At 37.4% G+C, this 26948-nt stretch overlaps 1 protein-coding gene across 1 annotated transcript in view; it reads right to left on the bottom strand.

The window, feature by feature from the left end:
- LOC117468676 (sex comb on midleg-like protein 2) overlaps positions 1–25840 on the bottom strand; it is a 36949-nt gene extending 11109 nt beyond the window's left edge. The window contains exons 1-14 of the mRNA XM_034112902.1: positions 25822–25840; positions 24941–25006; positions 24723–24791; positions 24488–24558; positions 17303–17537; positions 14968–15056; positions 13562–13805; positions 12964–13009; positions 12724–12916; positions 11438–11531; positions 11076–11249; positions 10915–10944; positions 10684–10833; positions 10392–10520 (exon numbers count right to left, since the gene is read on the bottom strand). Of these exons, the coding sequence (XP_033968793.1) occupies positions 10392–10520; positions 10684–10833; positions 10915–10944; positions 11076–11249; positions 11438–11531; positions 12724–12916; positions 12964–13009; positions 13562–13805; positions 14968–15056; positions 17303–17537; positions 24488–24558; positions 24723–24791; positions 24941–24962 (1546 nt within the window). The 5' untranslated portion in view covers positions 24963–25006; positions 25822–25840. The remainder of the gene's footprint in view (positions 1–10391; positions 10521–10683; positions 10834–10914; positions 10945–11075; positions 11250–11437; positions 11532–12723; positions 12917–12963; positions 13010–13561; positions 13806–14967; positions 15057–17302; positions 17538–24487; positions 24559–24722; positions 24792–24940; positions 25007–25821) is intronic.
- Positions 25841–26948: the final 1108 nt, after the last annotated feature.

Here is a 26948-nt window from a genome sequence, read left to right as displayed (position 1 = left end):
AGCTCAGAGACCTCGGGCTCAACAGCGCCCTCTGCGACTGGATCCTGAACTTCCTGACGGGCAGACCCCAGGCAGTGCGGGTGGGAAACATCACATCCTCCACCCTGATTCTTAACACCGGTGCCCCTCAAGGCTGCGTGCTCAGCCCTCTCCTCTACTCCCTGTTCACCCACGACTGCGTGGCCACACACAGCTCCAACACCATCGTGAAGTTTGCTGATGACACGACCGTCATCGGCCAGATCACAGACGATGACGAGACGGCATACAGAGAGGAGGTCGAAAACCTGACATCTTGGTGCCAGGAGAACAACCTCCATCTCAACATCAGCAAAACAAAGGAGCTGATTGTGGATTACAGGAAGCAGCAGGGAGAGGGACACGCCCCCATCGCCATCAATGGGACTACGGTGGAGAGAGTCAAAAGCTTCAGGTTCCTTGGGGTCCACATCACTGAGGACCTGACATGGTCTCTTCACACCACCACCATCACCAAGAAAGCTCGACAGCGGCTCTTCTTCCTCCGCAGGCTGAGGAGGTTCAAAATGGATTCCAGGATACTCTGCAACTTCTACAGGTGCACGATAGAGAGTATCCTCACTGGCAGCATGACGGCCTGGTACGGCAGCTGCACCGACCTCGATCGTAAGGCTTTACAGAGGGTGGTGAAAACTGCACAGCACATCACCAGGACGGAGCTGCCATCCATGGAGGACCTTTACTCCCAGCGGCTCAGGAAGAAATCACTACGGATTATCAAAGACCCCCATCACCCCAGCCACAAACTGTTCTTTCTGTTGCCGTCTGGCAGACGTTACCGCAGCATCCGGGCAAGGACAAGAAGATTCGGAGACAGTTTCTTCCCGCGGGCAGTGAGACTGTTAAACAATTGAACTGTTGAAACAACATCAAACATTCAACTGCTACTCAGTAGTATGTATCTAATACCTAATATATATATATCATTCCAATAACTTGTATATAGACTCATACTGCACTATTCCACATCATAACTTTATTTCATTTTTATAACTATTATTATTTTTGTATTGCTCTTGCTCTTATTGTTATTATGTTATGTTATTATGTTGCATTGTTGGAGAAGCCTGTGACATAAGATTTTCAACTGCATAATTACTCTGTAGCTATGTCAGATTGACAATAAAGAACCTTGAACCTTGAACCTTGAATAGTCTATAATAGTCTATAATAGTCTCTAATAGTCTGTAATAGTCTGTAATAGTCTGTAATTGTCTCTAATAGTCTGTAATAGTCTCTAATAGTCTATAATAGTCTGTAATAGTCTATAATAGTCTGTAATAGTCTATAATAGTCTCTAATAGTCTCTAATAGTCTGTAATAGTCTCTAATAGTCTCTAATAGTCTGTAATAGTCTATAATAGTCTCTAATAGTCTCTAATAGTCTCTAATAGTCTCTAATAGTCTCTAATAGTCTGTAATAGTCTATAATAGTCTCTAATAGTCTCTAATAGTCTGTAATAGTCTGTAATAGTCTGTAATAGTCTATAATAGTCTATAATAGTCTCTAATAGTCTGTAATAGTCTGTAATAGTCTGTAATAGTCTATAATAGTCTGTAATAGTCTGTAATAGTCTCTAATAGTCTCTAATAGTCTCTAATAGTCTGTAATAGTCTATAATAGTCTCTAATAGTCTGTAATAGTCTCTAATAGTCTGTAATAGTCTGTAATAGTCTATAATAGTCTGTAATAGTCTCTAATAGTCTGTAATAGTCTATAATAGTCTCTAATAGTCTCTAATAATTTCTAATAGTCTGTAATAGTCTGTAATAGTCTATAATAGTCTATAATAGTCTGTAATAGTCTGTAATAGTCTCTAATAGTCTGTAATAGTCTGTAATAGTCTATAATAGTCTCTAATAGTCTCTAATAGTTTGTAATAGTCTATAATAGTCTCTAATAGTGTAGAATAGTCTGTAATAGTCTATAATAGTCTCTAATAGTCTCTAATAGTCTCTAATAGTCTATAATAGTCTGTAATAGTCTGTAATAGTCTGTAATAGTCTGTAATAGTTTGTAATAGTCTGTAATAGTCTCTAATAGTCTATAATAGTCTGTAATAGTCTGTAATAGTCTGTAATAGTCTGTAATAGTTTGTAATAGTCTGTAATAGTCTATAATAGTCTATAATAGTCTGTAATAGTCTGTAATAGTCTGTAATAGTTTGTAATAGTCTGTAATAGTCTCTAATAGTCTATAATAGTCTCTAATAGTCTATAATAGTCTATTATAGTCTGTAATAGTCTGTAATAGTCTGTAATAGTTTGTAATAGTCTGTAATAGTCTCTAATAGTCTATAATAGTCTGTAATAGTCTGTAATAGTCTGTAATAGTCTGTAATAGTTTGTAATAGTCTCTAATAGTCTATAATAGTCTCTAATAGTCTCTAATAGTCTGTAATAGTTTGTAATAGTCTCTAATAGTCTGTAATAGTCTATAATAGTCTATAATAGTCTGTAATAGTCTGTAATAGTCTATAATAGTCTGTAATAGTCTATAATAGTCTGTAATAGTCTCTAATAGTCTGTAATAGTCTATAATAGTCTGTAATAGTCTGTAATAGTCTCTAATAGTCTGTAATAGTCTGTAATAGTCTGTAATAGTCTGTAATAGTCTGTAATAGTCTGTAATAGTCTCTAATAGTCTGTAATAGTCTATAATAGTCTGTAATAGTCTGTAATAGTCTGTAATAGTCTGTAATAGTCTCTAATAGTCTGTAATAGTCTATAATAGTCTGTAATAGTCTATAATAGTCTGTAATAGTCTCTAATAGTCTGTAATAGTCTATAATAGTCTGTAATAGTCTGTAATAGTCTCTAATAGTCTGTAATAGTCTATAATAGTCTATAATAGTCTGTAATAGTCTGTAATAGTCTGTAATAGTCTCTAATAGTCTGTAATAGTCTGTAATAGTCTGTAATAGTCTGTAATAGTCTATAATAGTCTATAATAGTCTGTAATAGTCTGTAATAGTCTCTAATAGTCTCTAATAGTCTGTAATAGTCTATAATAGTCTGTAATAGTCTGTAATAGTCTGTAATAGTCTGTAATAGTCTCTAATAGTCTGTAATAGTCTATAATAGTCTATAATAGTCTGTAATAGTCTGTAATAGTCTGTAATAGTCTGTAATAGTCTCTAATAGTCTCTAATAGTCTGTAATAGTCTCTAATAGTCTGTAATAGTCTGTAATAGTCTATAATAGTCTGTAATAGTCTGTAATAGTCTGTAATAGTCTCTAATAGTCTCTAATAGTCTGTAATAGTCTGTAATAGTCTGTAATAGTCTGTAATAGTCTATAATAGTCTGTAATAGTCTGTAATAGTCTCTAATAGTCTGTAATAGTCTATAATAGTCTATAATAGTCTGTAATAGTCTATAATAGTCTGTAATAGTCTGTAATAGTCTGTAATAGTCTGTAATAGTCTCTAATAGTCTGTAATAGTCTATAATAGTCTATAATAGTCTGTAATAGTCTGTAATAGTCTGTAATAGTCTGTAATAGTCTGTAATAGTCTCTAATAGTCTCTAATAGTCTGTAATAGTCTGTAATAGTCTGTAATAGTCTATAATAGTCTGTAATAGTCTGTAATAGTCTGTAATAGTCTCTAATAGTCTCTAATAGTCTGTAATAGTCTGTAATAGTCTATAATAGTCTGTAATAGTCTGTAATAGTCTCTAATAGTCTGTAATAGTCTATAATAGTCTATAATAGTCTGTAATAGTCTGTAATAGTCTCTAATAGTCTCTAATAGTCTGTAATAGTCTATAATAGTCTGTAATAGTCTGTAATAGTCTGTAATAGTCTCTAATAGTCTGTAATAGTCTGTAATAGTTTGTAATAGTCTGTAATAGTCTGTAATAGTCTGTAATAGTCTCTAATAGTCTGTAATAGTCTATAATAGTCTATAATAGTCTGTAATAGTCTGTAATAGTCTCTAATAGTCTCTAATAGTCTGTAATAGTCTATAATAGTCTGTAATAGTCTGTAATAGTCTGTAATAGTCTGTAATAGTCTGTAATAGTCTCTAATAGTCTGTAATAGTCTCTAATAGTCTGTAATAGTCTATAATAGTCTGTAATAGTCTGTAATAGTTTGTAATAGTCTGTAATAGTCTCTAATAGTCTATAATAGTCTCTAATAGTCTGTAATAGTCTGTAATAGTCTGTAATAGTCTGTAATAGTTTGTAATAGTCTGTAATAGTCTCTAATAGTCTGTAATAGTCTGTAATAGTCTGTAATAGTCTGTAATAGTTTGTAATAGTTTGTAATAGTCTATAATAGTCTATAATAGTCTGTAATAGTCTGTAATAGTCTGTAATAGTTTGTAATAGTCTATAATAGTCTCTAATAGTCTATAATAGTCTCTAATAGTCTCTAATAGTCTGTAATAGTCTGTAATAGTCTGTAATAGTTTGTAATAGTCTGTAATAGTCTCTAATAGTCTATAATAGTCTGTAATAGTCTGTAATAGTCTGTAATAGTTTGTAATAGTCTATAATAGTCTCTAATAGTCTCTAATAGTCTCTAATAGTCTGTAATAGTTTGTAATAGTCTCTAATAGTCTGTAATAGTCTGTAATAGTCTATAATAGTCTATAATAGTCTATAATAGTCTGTAATAGTCTATAATAGTCTGTAATAGTCTGTAATAGTCTGTAATAGTCTGTAATAGTCTATAATAGTCTATAATAGTCTATAATAGTCTGTAATAGTCTATAATAGTCTGTAATAGTCTCTAATAGTCTGTAATAGTCTATAATAGTCTGTAATAGTCTGTAATAGTCTGTAATAGTCTCTAATAGTCTGTAATAGTCTGTAATAGTCTATAATAGTCTCTAATAGTCTCTAATAGTCTGTAATAGTCTGTAATAGTCTGTAATAGTCTGTAATAGTCTGTAATAGTCTGTAATAGTCTGTAATAGTCTCTAATAGTCTGTAATAGTCTGTAATAGTCTATAATAGTCTGTAATAGTCTGTAATAGTCTATAATAGTCTGTAATAGTCTGTAATAGTCTGTAATAGTCTGTAATAGTCTATAATAGTCTATAATAGTCTGTAATAGTCTATAATAGTCTATAATAGTCTATAATAGTCTATAATAGTCTGTAATAGTCTGTAATAGTCTGTAATAGTCTATAATAGTCTGTAATAGTCTATAATAGTCTGTAATAGTCTATAATAGTCTATAATAGTCTCTAATAGTCTGTAATAGTCTGTAATAGTCTCTAATAGTCTATAATAGTCTGTAATAGTCTGTAATAGTCTGTAATAGTCTGTAATAGTCTGTAATAGTCTGTAATAGTCTGTAATAGTCTATAAAATAGTCTGTAATAGTCTGTAATAGTCTGTAATAGTCTGTAATAGTCTATAATAGTCTATAATAGTCTCTAATAGTCTCTAATAGTCTGTAATAGTCTGTAATAGTCTGTAATAGTCTGTAATAGTCTGTAATAGTCTCTAATAGTCTGTAATAGTCTGTAATAGTCTGTAATAGTCTGTAATAGTCTATAAAATAGTCTGTAATAGTCTGTAATAGTCTGTAATAGTCTATAATAGTCTATAATAGTCTCTAATAGTCTCTAATAGTCTGTAATAGTTTGTAATAGTCTCTAATAGTCTGTAATAGTCTGTAATAGTCTGTAAGTCTGTAATAGTCTATAATAGTCTCTAATAGTCTCTAATAGTCTCTAATAGTCTGTAATAATCTGTAATAGTCTGTAATAGTTTGTAATAGTTTGTAATAGTCTTTAATAGTCTTTAATAGTCTGTAATAGTCTATAATAGTCTCTAATAGTCTCTAATAGTCTGTAATAGTTTGTAATAGTTTGTCATAGTCTCTAATAGTCTATAATAGTCTCTAATAGTCTGTAATAGTTTGTAATAGTCTCTAATAGTCTCTAATAGTCTATAATAGTCTCTAATAGTCTCTAATAGTCTGTAATAGTCTGTAATAGTCTCTAATAGTCTCTAATAGTCTGTAATAGTCTGTAATAGTCTATAATAGTCTCTAATAGTCTCTAATAGTCTCTAATAGTCTGTAATAGTCTGTAATAGTCTGTAATAGTTTGTAATAGTCTGTAATAGTCTCTAATAGTCTATAATAGTCTCTAATAGTCTCTAATAGTCTGTAATAGTCTATAATAGTCTATAATAGTCTATAATAGTCTATAATAGTCTCTAATAGTCTCTAATAGTCTGTAATAGTCTGTAATAGTCTATAATAGTCTGTAATAGTCTGTAATAGTTTGTAATAGTCTCTAATAGTCTCTAATAGTCTGTAATAGTCTGTAATAGTCTATAATAGTTTGTAATAGTCTGTAATAGTCTATAATAGTTTGTAATAGTCTCTAATAGTCTGTAATAGTCTGTAATAGTTTGTAATAGTCTGTAATAGTCTGTAATAGTCTGTAATAGTCTCTAATAGTCTGTAATAGTCTATAATAGTCTATAATAGTCTGTAATAGTCTGTAATAGTCTCTAATAGTCTCTAATAGTCTGTAATAGTCTATAATAGTCTGTAATAGTCTGTAATAGTCTGTAATAGTCTCTAATAGTCTGTAATAGTCTCTAATAGTCTATAATAGTCTGTAATAGTCTGTAATAGTCTGTAATAGTCTCTAATAGTCTGTAATAGTCTGTAATAGTCTGTAATAGTCTGTAATAGTCTCTAATAGTCTGTAATAGTCTGTAATAGTCTGTAATAGTTTGTAATAGTCTGTAATAGTCTCTAATAGTCTATAATAATAGTCTGTAATAGTCTGTAATAGTCTGTAATAGTTTGTAATAGTCTGTAATAGTTTGTAATAGTCTCTAATAGTCTCTAATAGTCTCTAATAGTCTGTAATAGTCTGTAATAGTCTGTAATAGTCTATAATAGTCTGTAATAGTTTGTAATAGTCTGTAATAGTCTCTAATAGTCTCTAATAGTCTATAATAGTCTATAATAGTCTGTAATAGTCTGTAATAGTCTCTAATAGTCTATAATAGTCTCTAATAGTCTCTAATAGTTTGTAATAGTCTCTAATAGTCTGTAATAGTCTCTAATAGTCTGTAATAGTCTATAATAGTCTGTAATAGTCTGTAATAGTTTGTAATAGTCTGTAATAGTCTCTAATAGTCTCTAATAGTCTGTAATAGTCTGTAATAGTCTGTAATAGTCTGTAATAGTTTGTAATAGTCTGTAATAGTCTCTAATAGTCTGTAATAGTCTGTAATAGTCTGTAATAGTCTGTAATAGTCTGTAATAGTTTGTAATAGTTTGTAATAGTCTATAATAGTCTATAATAGTCTGTAATAGTCTGTAATAGTCTGTAATAGTTTGTAATAGTCTATAATAGTCTCTAATAGTCTATAATAGTCTCTAATAGTCTCTAATAGTCTGTAATAGTCTGTAATAGTCTGTAATAGTTTGTAATAGTCTGTAATAGTCTCTAATAGTCTATAATAGTCTGTAATAGTCTGTAATAGTCTGTAATAGTTTGTAATAGTCTGTAATAGTCTCTAATAGTCTCTAATAGTCTCTAATAGTCTGTAATAGTTTGTAATAGTCTCTAATAGTCTGTAATAGTCTGTAATAGTCTATAATAGTCTATAATAGTCTATAATAGTCTGTAATAGTCTATAATAGTCTGTAATAGTCTGTAATAGTCTGTAATAGTCTGTAATAGTCTATAATAGTCTATAATAGTCTATAATAGTCTGTAATAGTCTATAATAGTCTGTAATAGTCTCTAATAGTCTGTAATAGTCTATAATAGTCTGTAATAGTCTGTAATAGTCTGTAATAGTCTCTAATAGTCTCTAATAGTCTGTAATAGTCTGTAATAGTCTATAATAGTCTCTAATAGTCTCTAATAGTCTGTAATAGTCTGTAATAGTCTGTAATAGTCTATAATAGTCTGTAATAGTCTGTAATAGTCTGTAATAGTCTGTAATAGTCTCTAATAGTCTGTAATAGTCTGTAATAGTCTATAATAGTCTGTAATAGTCTGTAATAGTCTATAATAGTCTGTAATAGTCTGTAATAGTCTGTAATAGTCTGTAATAGTCTATAATAGTCTATAATAGTCTGTAATAGTCTATAATAGTCTATAATAGTCTATAATAGTCTATAATAGTCTGTAATAGTCTGTAATAGTCTGTAATAGTCTATAATAGTCTGTAATAGTCTATAATAGTCTGTAATAGTCTATAATAGTCTATAATAGTCTCTAATAGTCTGTAATAGTCTGTAATAGTCTCTAATAGTCTATAATAGTCTGTAATAGTCTGTAATAGTCTCTAATAGTCTGTAATAGTCTGTAATAGTCTGTAATAGTCTGTAATAGTCTATAAAATAGTCTGTAATAGTCTGTAATAGTCTGTAATAGTCTGTAATAGTCTATAATAGTCTATAATAGTCTCTAATAGTCTCTAATAGTCTGTAATAGTTTGTAATAGTCTCTAATAGTCTGTAATAGTCTGTAATAGTCTGTAAGTCTGTAATAGTCTATAATAGTCTCTAATAGTCTCTAATAGTCTCTAATAGTCTGTAATAATCTGTAATAGTCTGTAATAGTCTGTAATAGTTTGTAATAGTTTGTAATAGTCTTTAATAGTCTTTAATAGTCTGTAATAGTCTATAATAGTCTCTAATAGTCTCTAATAGTCTGTAATAGTTTGTAATAGTTTGTCATAGTCTCTAATAGTCTATAATAGTCTCTAATAGTCTCTAATAGTCTGTAATAGTTTGTAATAGTCTCTAATAGTCTCTAATAGTCTATAATAGTCTCTAATAGTCTCTAATAGTCTGTAATAGTCTGTAATAGTCTCTAATAGTCTCTAATAGTCTGTAATAGTCTGTCATAGTCTATAATAGTCTCTAATAGTCTCTAATAGTCTGTAATAGTCTGTAATAGTCTATAATAGTCTGTAATAGTCTGTAATAGTTTGTAATAGTCTCTAATAGTCTCTAATAGTCTGTAATAGTCTGTAATAGTCTATAATAGTTTGTAATAGTCTGTAATAGTCTATAATAGTTTGTAATAGTCTCTAATAGTCTGTAATAGTCTGTAATAGTCTATAATAGTTTGTAATAGTCTGTAATAGTCTGTAATAGTCTGTAATAGTCTATAATAGTTTGTAATAGTCTGTAATAGTCTATAATAGTTTGTAATAGTCTGTAATAGTCTATAATAGTTTGTAATAGTCTCTAATAGTCTGTAATAGTCTGTAATAGTCTGTAATAGTCTATAATAGTTTGTAATAGTCTGTAATAGTCTGTAATAGTTTGTAATAGTCTCTAATAGTCTCTAATAGTCTGTAATAGTCTGTAATAGTCTGTAATAGTCTATAATAGTCTCTAATAGTCTGTAATAGTCTGTAATAGTCTCTAATAGTCTGTAATAGTCTGTAATAGTCTATAATAGTCTCTAATAGTCTATAATAGTCTGTAATAGTCTATAATAGTCTATAATAGTCTCTAATAGTCTCTAATAGTCTGTAATAGTCTGTAATAGTCTGTAATAGTCTCTAATAGTCTATAATAGTCTCTAATAGTCTCTTACAGTTTGTAATAGTCTGTAATAGTTTGTAATAGTCTGTAATAGTCTGTAATAGTCTCTAATAGTCTCTAATAGTCTCTAATAGTCTCTAATAGTCTCTTACAGTTTGTAATAGTCTGTAATAGTCTGTAATAGTCTCTAATAGTCTCTTACAGTTTGTAATAGTCTCTAATAGTCTGTAATAGTCTCTAATAGTCTCTAATAGTCTGTAATAGTCTGTAATAGTCTGTAATAGTCTCTAATAGTCTCTTACAGTTTGTAATAGTCTGTAATAGTCTGTAATAGTCTGTAATAGTCTCTAATAGTCTCTAATAGTCTCTTACAGTTTGTAATAGTCTGTAATAGTTTGTAATAGTCTGTAATAGTCTGTAATAGTCTCTAATAGTCTCTAATAGTCTCTAATAGTCTCTAATAGTCTCTAATAGTCTCTTACAGTTTGTAATAGTCTGTAATAGTCTGTAATAGTCTGTAATAGTCTCTAATAGTCTCTTACAGTTTGTAATAGTCTCTAATAGTCTGTAATAGTCTGTAATAGTCTCTAATAGTCTGTAATAGTCTGTAATAGTCTGTAATAGTCTCTAATAGTCTCTTACAGTTTGTAATAGTCTCTAATAGTCTGTAATAGTCTGTAATAGTCTCTAATAGTCTGTAATAGTCTGTAATAGTCTCTAATAGTCTCTTACAGTTTGTAATAGTCTGTAATAGTCTGTAATAGTCTCTAATAGTCTCTAATAGTCTCTTACAGTTTGTAATAGTCTGTAATAGTCTGTAATAGTCTCTAATAGTCTCTCTGTTTATAGGGTGGTACCTTCTGAGGGGTGGGCTTCAGGCCGGAGCAGTTTGGGGGAGAGGGGGGCAGCGTACGGGGGGGAGACCCCAGATAGACTCCTCTTCCCCCCCCGAGCCAGAGAGGGAGCCTCCAGAGCCTCCTGCTTCACTGAGACACAACACAACACTACTGACTCCATAGAAACACAGGATACTCTGTGCTGAGGCTGATCAGGACCCCCCACTCGTGTGTGTGTGTGTGTGTGTGTGTGTGTGTGTGTGTGTGTGTGTGTGTGTGTGTGTGTGTGTGTTGATGATAGTGCAGTGGTTACCTGACTTCCTGTGGTACAGGCTGAAGGGCTGGCTGCTGAACAGACTGTCACACTGAAGATGTCGACACATGTTTTCCAGGAACCGAAGCACGAAGGAAGCACTAGAGGCCGAGGGCAGGCGGACCACCCGGACCCCCCCGTCCGTCCTCACTGAGACAGACAGGACAGGGTTCATTTAAATCTTATTAACAGGTGATATCAGTGTGTGTGTGTGTGTGTGTGTGTGTGTACCTCTGACGACGCACCCCCCCCCCGGCCTGGCTCTGAAGGGTTAGTGTTTACAGGTGATATCAGTGTGTGTGTGTGTGTGTGTGTGTGTGTGTGTGTGTGTGTGTGTTTGTGTGTGTGTGTGTGTGTGTACCTCTGACAGCGCCCCCCCCCCCCGGCCTGGCTCTGCAGGCTGCTCAGCAGGACTCTGGGCTGGGGGGTGCAGCTGATGCAGGCCTGCACCACCTCCTGCAGCACAGAGTTCACCGGCCCCGGGCCGAAGTGATCCGGCAGACGCTGCATCTGCTTCCTGTCCAGGTGGGGGCCGCAGTCCCCACTCTTATTCACGTACACACACACTGCAACACACACACACATGAGATACTATATATTTTAATGTTATTATAGTTTCCTTAAAATAGTTTTGTTTTTACTTTGATGTATGCACCACGACACCAAGTCAAATTCCTCGTACGTGTCAATCTACCTGGTTCTGAGATAATGAGAGCAGAGCTGTGATTGGATAACCAGAGGAGGGTTAGTTTACCTGTCGAGACCACAGAGGTGAGGCTGGGGGGGCCGTCCTGAGGGACCTGACTGCTCTGCAGCTGGGGGGGGCTCTGCAGCATCTTGGACTTCCTCTGGAAAACACACACTCATCAGCACACACACTCATCAGCACACACACTCATCAGCACACACTCATCAGCACACACACTCATCAGCACACACACTCATCAGCACACACTCATCAGCACACACACTCATCAGTACACACACTCATCAGCACATACTCATCAGCACACACACTCATCAGCACACACTCATCAGCACACACACTCATCAGCACACACACTCATCAGCACACACTCATCAGCACACACTCTCATCAGCACACACTCTCATCAGCACACACTCTCATCAGCACACACACTCATCAGCACATACTCATCAGCACACACACTCATCAGCACACACACTCATCAGCACACACTATCAGCACACACACTCATCAGCACACACACTCATCAGCACACACACTCATCAGCACACACACTCATCAGCACACACACACTCATCAGCACACACACTCATCAGCACATACTCATCAGCACACACACTCATCAGCACACACACTCATCAGCACACACTCATCAGCACACACTCATCAGCACACACACTCATCAGCACACACACTCATCAGCACACACACTCATCAGCACACACTCATCAGCACACACACTCATCAGCACACACACTCATCAGCACACACTATTACAATGAAGTCACAACAAAATATGTTTATGTTGTTGTTGTTTTCTACATGGAGATAAGCCCCGCCTCCTTCAGTGCGTCTGGTTTGAGTGACGTGAGTAAACACCAATGATGCGGCCGTAAGACTCGTGCGAGGGTGAACCCTAACACCAGTCGTGTGTCAGCGAGTCGTCTCTCAACCCGTGACGTTTCACACAGAGGAGAGGGGGAGACGAGAGGAGATGATTTTTGGACTATTCCACTGCAACCTAGGTGAGTCTCCAGAGTCTCGGATCAGGTCTAGGGTCAGGTCTCAGGTCTAGGATCAGGTCTCAGGTCTAGGGTCAGGTCTAGGATCAGGTCTCAGGTCTCAGGTCTAGGATCAGGTCTCAGGTCTAGGGTCAGGTCTAGGATCAGGTCTCAGGTCTTAGGTCTAGGATCAGGTCTCAGGTCATAGGTCTAGGATCAGGTCTCAGGTCTCTGATCAGGTCTCAGGTCTAGGATCAGGGCTCAGGTCTCTGATCAGTTCTCTGAGTCTCTGATCAGGTCTCAGGTCTAGGACCAGATCTCAGGTCTCACCTTGCTCCCTGGTTTGGGGCCCCTCTTCTTGGGCAGTCTGGTCTCCAGGTCTGGGATCAGGTCTGGAATCAGGTCCTGGTCTCCAGCTGTGTTCAGGGCTTTGGCCTCAGCCAGACCCCTCAGCAGGGCCAGGGTCTCGCTCTTGGGCCGGCGGCCTCGGACTCCCTTCCTGACGGGCAGGGGGGGCATGGGGGGGGGTCAGCCGGTGGGGGGGCTGCAGGGACCTCCTGCTGGGCTTACATGGGGGGGAGGCAGGGGGGGGGGGGGGGGGGCTTCTGGAGGGAGACTGTGGGACCAGAACCACAAAGGGAGAGGTTAGAAACCTGAAGAACTGAACTGAGGTCAGTCCTGCAACAGATAGATGTACCATAATATAACTAATATAATATATCTAATTTAATATACCTAATATAATATATCTAATTTAATATACCTAATATAATATACCTAATATAATATACCTAATATACCTAATATAATATATATATATATTATAACTCTGAACAGAACCAGCCTCACGTGTTTCAGAGGAATAACACACACACACACACACACACACACACACACACACACACACACACACACACACACACACACAACACACACACACACACACACACACACACACACACACACACACACACACACACACACACACAACACACACACAACACACACACACACACACACACACACACACACACACACACAACACACACACACACACACAACACACACTAACTGCTCTATTGCACCGATAAGGTATTTATATATTACTGAGGGTGTGTGTGTGTGTGTGTGTGTGTGTGTGTGTGTGTGTGTGTGTGTGTGTCCTCACCACTGTTCCCTGGTGCCTGCAGGCTGTGTGTAGTGAGGGAACACCAGCCCACTGGGAACATGTCTCTGGACTCGTAGAGGCACCAGTAGTCGAAGGCTCCTCTCCAGCCATCGAACATCACGAACACCTCGTCTCCCTTCACCTCGCCCACGGTTGCCGGGCAGATTAGGTAGGGGTTCTTCTTGTCCACGGCCTCCAGCTTCATGCCAGGTCTGAACAGGTTCTGGGGGGGCCGCGGGGGCTCCTGGACACAGGGAGACCCTCATTGGAACAGCGCTTCTCATATCATATCTCATCATATTTTTAGGGCTGTCAAGTTAACGCGTTAATAACGCGTTAACGCAAAAAAAAATTAACGCCGCTAATTATTTTAACGCGATTAACGCATGTGTATTTTTTGTCCTTGGCCGCCCCGTAGTTTCAGAGCGCATCGAGTGAATACCATCGACAAGCTGATGCTGACAGCCTCGCTCCTGCCGCCCGCTTGTGGCAGACCACACTTCCACGCTCACCGGCAGGCCCGGACTGGCCATCGGGAGGACCGGGAGGGTGTGTGTGTGTGTATGTGTGGCGCGACTCGCGCGAGCGAGGCACACCTTACGTGTTGTTGTTGTTAGCATCTGGTGCTAGCTAGCTGCGCTAACGGATATAAGGAGCTGTTTCAATGACATTTCGCCGACAACTGCGCCGAGCACTTGACTTTATGCAGGTAGCCAGACAGTGGGACATTGTACGAAAAGTCAGCTCACTCAGCACGGATAGTACGCGCAACATGATTGCAGCGTCCAGGCAGCTCCCATTCAAGCATATATGCCTTGAGCTGCACATAGCTCAACGATCCATCACAGTGTCTCCACACACACACACACACACACACACACACACACACACACACACACACACACACACACCACACACACACACACACACACACACACACACACACACACACACACACACACACACACACACACACACACACACACACACACACACACACACACACACACACACACACCACACACACACACACACACACACACACACACACACACACACACACACACACACACACACACACACACACACACACACACACACACACACACACACAGTATTATTGTATGAGAGAGGTTCCAGGTTGAATTGAGGCGAATATTTGTAATGTTCAGGTTGTTGTGTTTAATATTCATGAGAATATTTGTCATTGTTCAAATGATAATAAACAAACATATAAAGCATATTTGTCCACTCATATGTTGATAAGAGTATTAAAAACTTGAAAGATATCCCTCTAAGGTACATTTAGAACAGATAAAAAATGTGCGATTAATTTGCGATTAATCGCGATTAACTATTTTAATCGACTGACAGCCCTACATATTTTAAATGTTTATTAAAGGAACCTTTTTGAAGGCGGTGGCCGGAGCCATCTCCGCTCCGTTCAGAGTGCGGAGCAGAAACATGGGCCAGGAGGACGCGTTCATCCGGAAGCCTGAGAGGGTTAACACAATAATATATTACATAATACTCAGTGTGTCCAACAACAGCCCTGAGAGAGCATTACTACATTTATAATAATAATAATAAACAGTTACCCAGGGGGGGCTGCAGCATGTCTCTATATAATAATAATAATACCCAGGGGGGGGCTGCAGCATGTCTCTATATAATAATAATAATACCCAGGGGGGGGCTGCAGCATGTCTCTATATAATAATAATAATACCCAGGGGGGGGGCTGCAGCATGTCTCTATATAATAATAATAATAATAATAATAATAATAATAATACCCAGGGGGGCTGCAGCATGTCTCTATATAATAATAATAATAATACCCAGGGGGGGCTGCAGCATGTCTCTATATAATAATAATAATACCCAGGGGGGGGCTGCAGCATGTCTCTATATAATAATAATAATACCCAGGGGGGGGGGCTGCAGCATGTCTCTATATAATAATAATAATAATACCCAGGGGGGCTGCAGCATGTCTCTATATAATATAATACCCCATTATATAATATAATAATACCCAGGGGGGCTGCAGCATGTCTCTATATAATAATAATATACCCAGGGGGGGCTGCAGCATGTCTCTATATAATAATAATAATACCCGGGGGGGCTGCAGCATGTCTCTATATAATAATAATAATAATACCCAGGGGGGGGCTGCAGCATGTCTCTATATAATAAATATAATATAATACCCAGGGGGGGCTGCAGCATGTCTCTATAATAATAATAATAATAATAATAATAATACCCAGGGGGGGGCTGCAGCATGTCCTATAAATAATAATAATACCCAGGGGGGGGCTGCAGCATGTCTCTATATAATAATAATAATACCCAGGGGGGGGGGCTGCAGCATGTCTCTATATAATAATAATAATACCCAGGGGGGGGCTGCAGCATGTCTCTATATAATAATAATAATACCCAGGGGGGGCTGCAGCATGTCTCTATATAATAATAATAATAATAATACCCAGGGGGGGCTGCAGCATGTCTCTATATAATAATAATAATACCCAGGGGGGGGCTGCAGCATGTCTCTATATAATAATAATAATACCCAGGGGGGCTGCAGCATGTCTCTATAATAAATATAATAAAAATAATACCCAGGGGGGGCTGCAGCATGTCTCTATATAATAATAATAATACCCAGGGGGGGGCTGCAGCATGTCTCTATATAATAATAATAATACCCAGGGGGGGCTGCAGCATGTCTCTATATAATAATAATAATACCCAGGGGGGGCTGCAGCATGTCTCTATATAATAATAATAATACCCAGGGGGGGCTGCAGCATGTCTCTATATAATAATAATAATACCCAGGGGGGGCTGCAGCATGTCTCTATATAATAATAATAATAATACCCAGGGGGGGCTGCAGCATGTCTCTATATAATAATAATAATAATACCCAGGGGGGGGCTGCAGCATGTCTCTATATAATAATAATAATAATACCCAGGGGGGCTGCAGCATGTCTCTATATAATAATAATAATACCCAGGGGGGGCTGCAGCATGTCTCTATATAATAATAATAATAATACCCAGGGGGGGCTGCAGCATGTCTCTATATAATAATAATAATAATAATAATACCCAGGGGGGGCTGCAGCATGTCTCTATATAATAATAATAATAATACCCAGGGGGGGCTGCAGCATGTCTCTATATAATAATAATAATAATAATAATACCCAGGGGGGGCTGCAGCATGTCTCTATATAATAATAATAATACCCAGGGGGGGCTGCAGCATGTCTCTATATAATAATAATAATACCCAGGGGGGGCTGCAGCATGTCTCTATATAATAATAATAATAATAATAATACCCAGGGGGGGGCTGCAGCATGTCTCTATATAATAATAATAATAATAATACCCAGGGGGGGCTGCAGCATGTCTCTATATAATAATAATACACAGGGGGGGCTGCAGCATGTCTCTATATAATAATAATAATAATAATAATAATACCCAGGGGGGGCTGCAGCATGTCTCTATATAATAATAATAATACCCAGGGGGGGCTGCAGCATGTCTCTATATAATAATAATAATAATAATAATACCCAGGGGGGGCTGCAGCATGTCTCTATATAATAATAATAATAATACCCAGGGGGGGCTGCAGCATGTCTCTATATAATAATAATAATAATACCCAGGGGGGGCTGCAGCATGTCTCTATATAATAATAATAATAATACCCAGGGGGGGCTGCAGCATGTCCCCGTTCTTCTCGCAGCTTCCGATTGGCTGGATGTCGGACGAGTCCACCAGTCTCCAGAAGTCGTTGGAGTTGTCGCTGCCGTCGAGTCGGAGTCGCAGCCGGACCCCCGTCAGACCCATCACCGTGGCGATGCAGACAGACGTTGAGTTTCGGGGGTCCCGAGCCTCAAGTTTCATCCCCGTCTTAAAGTCATTAGAGGGGGGGACCCTGGCCTGAAGACACAGCGGAAAATATCACTGTTTATCATCAGGTTATCATCAGTCTATCACCAATCTATCAGTCTATCACCAATCTATCAGTCTATCACCAATCTATCATCAGTCTATCAGTCTATCACCAGTCTATCATCAGTCTATCACCAATCTATCAGTCTATCACCAATCTATCAGTCTATCACCAATCTATCATCAGTCTATCAGTCTATCATCAGTCTATCATCAGTCTATCATCAGTCTATCACCAGTCTATCACCAGTCTATCATCAGTCTATCATCAGTCTATCACCAGTCTATCATCAGTCTATCATCAGTCTATCACCAGTCTATCATCAGTCTATCATCAGTCTATCAGTCTATCAGTCTATCATCAGTCTATCATCAGTCTATCACCAGTCTATCACCAGTCTATCATCAGTCTATCACCAGTCTATCACCAGTCTATCATCAGTCTATCAGTCTATCATCAGTCTATCACCAATCTATCATCAGTCTATCATCAGTCTATCACCAATCTATCATCAGTCTATCATCAGTCTATCACCAATCTATCATCAGTCTATCAGTCTATCAGTCTATCACCAGTCTATCATCAGTCTATCACCAATCTATCACCAATCTATCAGTCTATCATCAGTCTATCACCAATCTATCAGTCTATCAGTCTATCATCAGTCTATCATCAGTCTATCACCAATCTATCAGTCTATCATCAGTCTATCATCAGTCTATCATCAATCTATCATCAGTCTATCACCAATCTATCAGTCTATCATCAGTCTATCATCAGTCTATCACCAATCTATCATCAGTCTATCATCAGTCTATCATCAATCTATCATCAGTCTATCAGTCTATCAGTCTATCATCAGTCTATCATCAGTCTATCAGTCTATCACCAGTCTATCAGTCTATCATCAGTCTATCACCAATCTATCAGTCTATCATCAGTCTATCATCAGTCTATCATCAATCTATCATCAGTCTATCAGTCTATCAGTCTATCATCAGTCTATCAGTCTATCATCAGTCTATCATCAGTCTATCAGTCTATCAGTCTATCATCAGTCTATCAGTCTATCAGTCTATCACCAGTCTATCATCAATCTATCATCAGTCTATCAGTCTATCATCAGTCTATCATCAGTCTATCACCAATCTATCATCAGTCTATCATCAGTCTATCATCAGTCTATCACCAGTCTATCATCAGTCTATCATCAGTCTATCACCAATCTATCATCAGTCTATCAGTCTATCAGTCTATCACCAGTCTATCATCAGTCTATCACCAATCTATCAGTCTATCACCAATCTATCAGTCTATCACCAATCTATCACCAATCTATCAGTCTATCATCAGTCTATCACCAATCTATCAGTCTATCAGTCTATCATCAGTCTATCATCAGTCTATCACCAATCTATCAGTCTATCATCAGTCTATCATCAGTCTATCATCAATCTATCATCAGTCTATCAGTCTATCAGTCTATCATCAGTCTATCATCAGTCTATCACCAGTCTATCATCAGTCTATCATCAGTCTATCACCAATCTATCAGTCTATCATCAGTCTATCATCAATCTATCATCAGTCTATCAGTCTATCATCAGTCTATCATCAGTCTATCATCAATCTATCAGTCTATCATCAGTCTATCAGTCTATCAGTCTATCATCAGTCTATCATCAGTCTATCATCAATCTATCATCAGTCTATCAGTCTATCAGTCTATCATCAGTCTATCAGTCTATCATCAGTCTATCACCAGTCTATCATCAATCTATCATCAGTCTATCAGTCTATCAGTCTATCATCAGTCTATCAGTCTATCATCAGTCTATCATCAGTCTATCATCAATCTATCATCAGTCTATCAGTCTATCAGTCTATCATCAGTCTATCAGTCTATCATCAGTCTATCATCAGTCTATCACCAATCTATCAGTCTATCACCAGTCTATCATCAGTCTATCACCAATCTATCAGTCTATCACCAATCTATCAGTCTATCACCAATCTATCATCAGTCTATCAGTCTATCAGTCTATCATCAGTCTATCATCAGTCTATCATCAGTCTATCACCAGTCTATCACCAGTCTATCATCAGTCTATCATCAGTCTATCACCAGTCTATCATCAGTCTATCATCAGTCTATCAGTCTATCAGTCTATCATCAGTCTATCATCAGTCTATCACCAGTCTATCACCAGTCTATCATCAGTCTATCACCAGTCTATCACCAGTCTATCATCAGTCTATCAGTCTATCATCAGTCTATCACCAATCTATCATCAGTCTATCATCAGTCTATCACCAATCTATCATCAGTCTATCATCAGTCTATCACCAATCTATCATCAGTCTATCAGTCTATCAGTCTATCACCAGTCTATCATCAGTCTATCACCAATCTATCACCAATCTATCAGTCTATCATCAGTCTATCACCAATCTATCAGTCTATCAGTCTATCATCAGTCTATCATCAGTCTATCACCAATCTATCAGTCTATCATCAGTCTATCATCAGTCTATCATCAATCTATCATCAGTCTATCAGTCTATCAGTCTATCATCAGTCTATCAGTCTATCATCAGTCTATCATCAGTCTATCAGTCTATCATCAGTCTATCAGTCTATCACCAGTCTATCATCAATCTATCATCAGTCTATCAGTCTATCATCAGTCTATCATCAGTCTATCACCAATCTATCATCAGTCTATCATCAGTCTATCATCAGTCTATCACCAATCTATCATCAGTCTATCATCAGTCTATCACCAATCTATCATCAGTCTATCAGTCTATCAGTCTATCACCAGTCTATCATCAGTCTATCACCAATCTATCAGTCTATCACCAATCTATCAGTCTATCACCAATCTATCACCAATCTATCAGTCTATCATCAGTCTATCACCAATCTATCAGTCTATCATCGTCTACCATCTATCAGCTATCAGTCTTAATCAGTCTATCATCAGTCTATCACCAATCTATCAGTCTATCATCAGTCTATCATCAGTCTATCATCAATCTATCATCAGTCTATCATCAGTCTATCAGTCTATCATCAGTCTATCATCAGTCTATCACCAGTCTATCATCAGTCGATCACAGTCTATCACCAATCTATCAGTCTATCATCAGTCTATCATCAATCTATCATCAGTCTATCAGTCTATCAGTCTATCATCAGTCTATCATCAGTCTATCATCAATCTATCAGTCTATCATCAGTCTATCAGTCTATCAGTCTATCATCAGTCTATCATCAGTCTATCATCAATCTATCATCAGTCTATCAGTCTATCAGTCTATCATCAGTCTATCAGTCTATCATCAGTCTATCACCAATCTATCATCAGTCTATCAGTCTATCAGTCTATCATCAGTCTATCATCAGTCTATCATCAATCTATCATCAGTCTATCAGTCTATCAGTCTATCATCAGTCTATCAGTCTATCATCAGTCTATCATCAGTCTATCACCAATCTATCAGTCTATCATCAGTCTATCATCAATCTATCATCAGTCTATCATCAATCTATCAGTCTATCAGTCTATCATCAGTCTATCAGTCTATCATCAGTCTATCATCAGTCTATCAGTCTATCATCAGTCTATCAGTCTATCAGTCTATCATCAGTCTATCATCAGTCTATCAGTCTATCAGTCTATCATCAGTCTATCATCAGTCTATCACCAATCTATCATCAGTCTATCATCAGTCTATCACCAATCTATCATCAGTCTATCATCAGTCTATCACCAGTCTATCACCAGTCTATCATCAGTCTATCACCAATCTATCATCAGTCTATCACCAGTCTATCATCAGTCTATCATCAGTCTATCAGTCTATCACCAGTCTATCACCAGTCTATCATCAGTCTATCAGTCTATCACCAGTCTATCACCAGTCTATCATCAGTCTATCAGTCTATCACCAGTCTATCACCAGTCTATCATCAGTCTATCACCAGTCTATCATCAGTCTATCACCAGTCTATCATCAGTCTATCATCAGTCTATCAGTCTATCATCAGTCTATCATCAGTCTATCACCAGTCTATCATCAGTCTATCATCAGTCTATCATCAATCTATCAGTCTATCATCAGTCTATCATCAGTCTATCAGTCTATCATCAATCTATCACCAGTCTATCACCAGTCTATCATCAATCTATCATCAGTCTATCATCAGTCTATCACCAGTCTATCACCAGTCTATCACCAGTCTATCATCAGTCTATCACCAGTCTATCATCAGTCTATCATCAATCTATCATCAGTCTATCAGTCTATCAGTCTATCATCAGTCTATCATCAGTCTATCATCAATCTATCAGTCTATCATCAGTCTATCAGTCTATCAGTCTATCATCAGTCTATCATCAGTCTATCATCAATCTATCATCAGTCTATCAGTCTATCAGTCTATCATCAGTCTATCAGTCTATCATCAGTCTATCACCAATCTATCATCAGTCTATCAGTCTATCAGTCTATCATCAGTCTATCATCAGTCTATCATCAATCTATCATCAGTCTATCAGTCTATCAGTCTATCATCAGTCTATCAGTCTATCATCAGTCTATCATCAGTCTATCACCAATCTATCAGTCTATCATCAGTCTATCATCAATCTATCATCAGTCTATCATCAATCTATCAGTCTATCAGTCTATCATCAGTCTATCAGTCTATCATCAGTCTATCATCAGTCTATCAGTCTATCATCAGTCTATCAGTCTATCAGTCCTATCATCAGTCATATCATCAGTCTATCAGTCTATCAGTCTATATCAGTCTATCATCAGTCTATCACCAATCTATCATCAGTCTATCATCAGTCTATCACCAATCTATCATCAGTCTATCATCAGTCTATCACCAGTCTATCACCAGTCTATCATCAGTCTATCACCAATCTATCATCAGTATCACCAGTCTATCATCAGTCTATCATCAGTCTATCAGTCTATCACCAGTCTATCACCAGTCTATCATCAGTCTATCAGTCTATCACCAGTCTATCACCAGTCTATCATCAGTCTATCAGTCTATCACCAGTCTATCACCAGTCTATCATCAGTCTATCACCAGTCTATCATCAGTCTATCACCAGTCTATCATCTATCATCAGTCTATCAGTCTATCATCAGTCTATCATCAGTCTATCACCAGTCTATCATCAGTCTATCATCAGTCTATCATCAATCTATCAGTCTATCATCAGTCTATCATCAGTCTATCAGTCTATCATCAATCTATCACCAGTCTATCACCAGTCTATCATCAATCTATCATCAGTCTATCATCAGTCTATCACCAGTCTATCACCAGTCTATCACCAGTCTATCATCAGTCTATCACCAGTCTATCATCAGTCTATCACCAGTCTATCATCAGTCTATCACCAGTCTATCACCAGTCTATCACCAATCTATCATCAGTCTATCACCAGTCTATCACCAGTCTATCACCAGTCTATCATCAGTCTATCACCAGTCTATCACCAATCTATCATCAGTCTATCATCAGTCTATCATCAATCTATCATCAGTCTATCAGTCTATCATCAATCTATCATCAGTCTATCATCAGTCTATCATCAGTCTATCATCAGTCTATCACCAGTCTATCATCAGTCTATCACCAGTCTATCATCAGTCTATCATCAATCTATCATCAGTCTATCATCAGTCTATCACCAGTCTATCATCAGTCTATCACCAGTCTATCATCAATCTATCATCAGTCTATCATCAGTCTATCATCAATCTATCATCAATCTGTCATCAGTCTATCACCAGTCTATCATCAGTCTATCACCAGTCTATCATCAGTCTATCACCAGTCTATCACCAGTCTATCACCAGTCTATCATCAGTCTATCATCAATCTATCATCAATCTATCATCAGTCTATCATCAGTCTATCACCAGTCTATCACCAGTCTATCACCAGTCTATCACCAGTCTATCACCAATCTATCATCAGTCTATCATCAATCTATCATCAGTCTATCATCAGTCTATCACCAGTCTATCACCAGTCTATCACCAGTCTATCAGTCTATCACCAGTCTATCACCAGTCTATCAGTCTATCACCAGTCTATCACCAGTCTATCATCAGTCTATCACCAGTCTATCACCAGTCTATCATCAGTCTATCATCAGTCTATCATCAGTCTATCATCAGTCTATCAGTCTATCACCAGTCTATCATCAGTCTATCATCAGTCTATCAGTCTATCATCAGTCTATCAGTCTATCACCAGTCTATCACCAGTCTATCACCAGTCTATCATCAGTCTATCACCAGTCTATCACCAGTCTATCATCAGTCTATCACCAGTCTATCATCAGTCTATCAGTCTATCATCAGTCTATCACCAGTCTATCATCAGTCTATCAGTCTATCATCAGTCTATCATCAGTCTATCACCAGTCTATCATCAGTCTATCATCAGTCTATCATCAGTCTATCACCAGTCTATCATCAGTCTATCACCAGTCTATCATCAGTCTATCATCAGTCTATCACCAGTCTATCATCAGTCTATCATCAGTCTATCATCAGTCTATCATCAGTCTATCATCAGTCTATCACCAGTCTATCATCAGTCTATCAGTCTATCATCAGTCTATCATCAGTCTATCACCAGTCTATCATCAATCTATCATCAGTCTATCACCAGTCTATCATCAGTCTATCACCAGTCTATCATCAGTCTATCATCAGTCTATCACCAGTCTATCATCAGTCTATCATCAGTCTATCATCAGTCTATCATCAGTCTATCTATCACCAGTCCTATCACAGTCTATCACATCAGTCTATCATCAGTCTATCACCCCGCTATCATAGTCTATCATCAGTTCATCATCAGTCTATTATGAGTTACTAAATGGAGCAGTACCTGTCTGAAGCAGGCGGGGGGGGCAGGTGTAGCTGACGTCTCCTTCAGGTATTCCTCCCAGCTGAAGGAATCTGATTCACACACAGATGGATGAAATTAACCCTTAAACATGTGGCTCTATGAAACCCAGGGAAGTGGATCAGCTGATCTCCTTAAGAGCCAACGTTTCAGCCTCACTACTCGGCTCCTTAGGGCTCTCTGATAGAGAGATAATGACAGAAAATAAAATATTCACCTTTATTATTTGCAGGAGGCGTCAGAGGAAGCATTCTTCCTGCTTTCTCCTTCTTACCCTCCCTCTGATCTGAAATCACAAACCCATGGAAATACAAAACGTATGAATATCTCACATTTCTGAACAGCCAGGTATAGATTACCCTCCCAGAATATATGTAATGAAAGGTGAAAGCAGCGCCTCTCAGGTGTTTTAATGGAGAGATAATGAAGCCTCACCTTTCAGAGCAGTTTTCCCCATGATGACGACCAGCCTGACCAGCTGAGCCTCCCTGTAGATTTACTCTGGAGAGAAACAATATATTTGAAATACATCACACACACACAATTCATTCTTATTTAAACCGATATATCGACAGAGCCTGAACAGGTTTTATAATTAATACACATTTGAAATGAATGTGTATTTATAAACAGGAAGAAGAGTCAAGTTATGATGGATAATAACAGTAAAATAAAGTCTTTATCACAGTTAGCATTAGTTATTACTCTGAGGCTTTTAATGAAGAAACATGCTCTTCTTTGGGTAAAAAAAACTGTTATTTGTCAAAGGGGCCAAAAGTTGAGATGTGCCCAAAATTAAATAAGAAATGTATTTGCATTTATTTTTTTATCTCAGAATTCTTAGAAAAAAGTCTCAAAGAAATCTCAGAAATGGTTTTGTATTTAACTTTAGTTCCCCTCATCAGTGTCTCGCATGGCCCTCATCCCCTTCCGTAGATTCTGTCTATAACTCGTGTATTAATATTTCTAGAATTCAGGTTTCTGTGTTAGCTAACCTGGTGACGTCACCTCTCACATGTTAGCAGCACATGTAGCTGTGATGCTAGTTGTTTACACTAAGAACAGCTGATATGTTATACACATGTTATACACATGTTATACACTGTGCTCTCTACAGTGAAACAGAAACACGGCTCCAGGTGATAGACGGGCCCAATGTTGACAACTGATAGCGGCTAACACCTGGAGCTAGCCTGAGCTGCTCCTCGAGCTGTTTCTGACACTTTATTAAAGATATAAACACATAACCTGGTCCTTTATCTCTACACTAACCTCTCCTGCTTCTCGCTAAGCTTCACAATAAACAGGACACTCACTCTTTCTTCCGGATGAAGACTCTCTACTCGACAGCTGCCATTTTTTCCGCTTCACGCTGTAATGTATTCCAAGGGATCGCGAGCAGAGGAAAACACAGAGCGAGCGGCCAATCGGATCTCACGATGCGAGCGGCCAACAGCCAATCGGGAGACGCTTTACTCGCGTCGACCAATCAGCATGCGTCTGTGCTCCTCGGTGTGTCTTTTGGGATTCTGTAAAGGAAGAGAAGTGAGAAGTGAGACGTCTTCTCTTCTGCTCTTCTTCACGAGGCTCTCCTGATGAGGCTCGCGGACAAGAGATGGGTTGGTTAGTGAAGAGGCTCCACGGGATCAATATAATGAGTCATGTGACCCAAACACCCTAACTTCATCAATATTTAAATAACATAAGATAAGATAAAAGTACTTCTTCAGATATATTAACATTTTCAACGACATATTTACTCTGTAGCTGTGTTAGTTTGACAATAAAGAACCTTGAACCTTGAAGTAGGTTTTAGTTTTAATGCAAAAAAATTAAATTAAGCTTCTGATCATCTAAAATAAGAAAAGCTCCATGTTGAGCAACTGACGTGATATACACCTGAACATCAGCAGGAGAGAACTCTTTAAAGTAGAGACACTACATACTGATATACACCTGAACATCAGCAGGAGAGGACTCTTTAAAGTAGAGACACGACATACTGATATACACCTGAACATCAGCAGGAGAGGACTCTTTAAAGTAGAGACACTACATACTGATATACACCTGAACATCATCAGGAGAGGACTCTTTAAAGTAGAGACACTACATACTGATATACACCTGAACATCAGCAGGAGAGGACTCTTTAAAGTAGAGACACTACATACTGATATACACCTGAACATCAGCAGGAGAGGACTCTTTAAAGTAGAGACATACTTATATTTTATCCACATGAAGGCAAAAGTTTGCATCACAGAAAATAAATATTTTATTTTAATTATATTTTAATGTTTAACAGCATTAATCTATATTTTTTCCTTATGAAGTGCATATTGTAGGATATAAAACATATACTAAATATATATATAAAAATGTGGTCTGTAAAACATCCAGAGAACTTTCTGTTCTGCTTCCTCATGGTTTTATTTTCTGA

The sequence above is a fragment of the Trematomus bernacchii genome, unplaced genomic scaffold, assembly GCF_902827165.1.
Source record: "Trematomus bernacchii unplaced genomic scaffold, fTreBer1.1, whole genome shotgun sequence".
NCBI lineage: Eukaryota > Metazoa > Chordata > Actinopteri > Perciformes > Nototheniidae > Trematomus > Trematomus bernacchii.
This window is presented reverse-complemented; position numbering and strand designations above follow the sequence as displayed.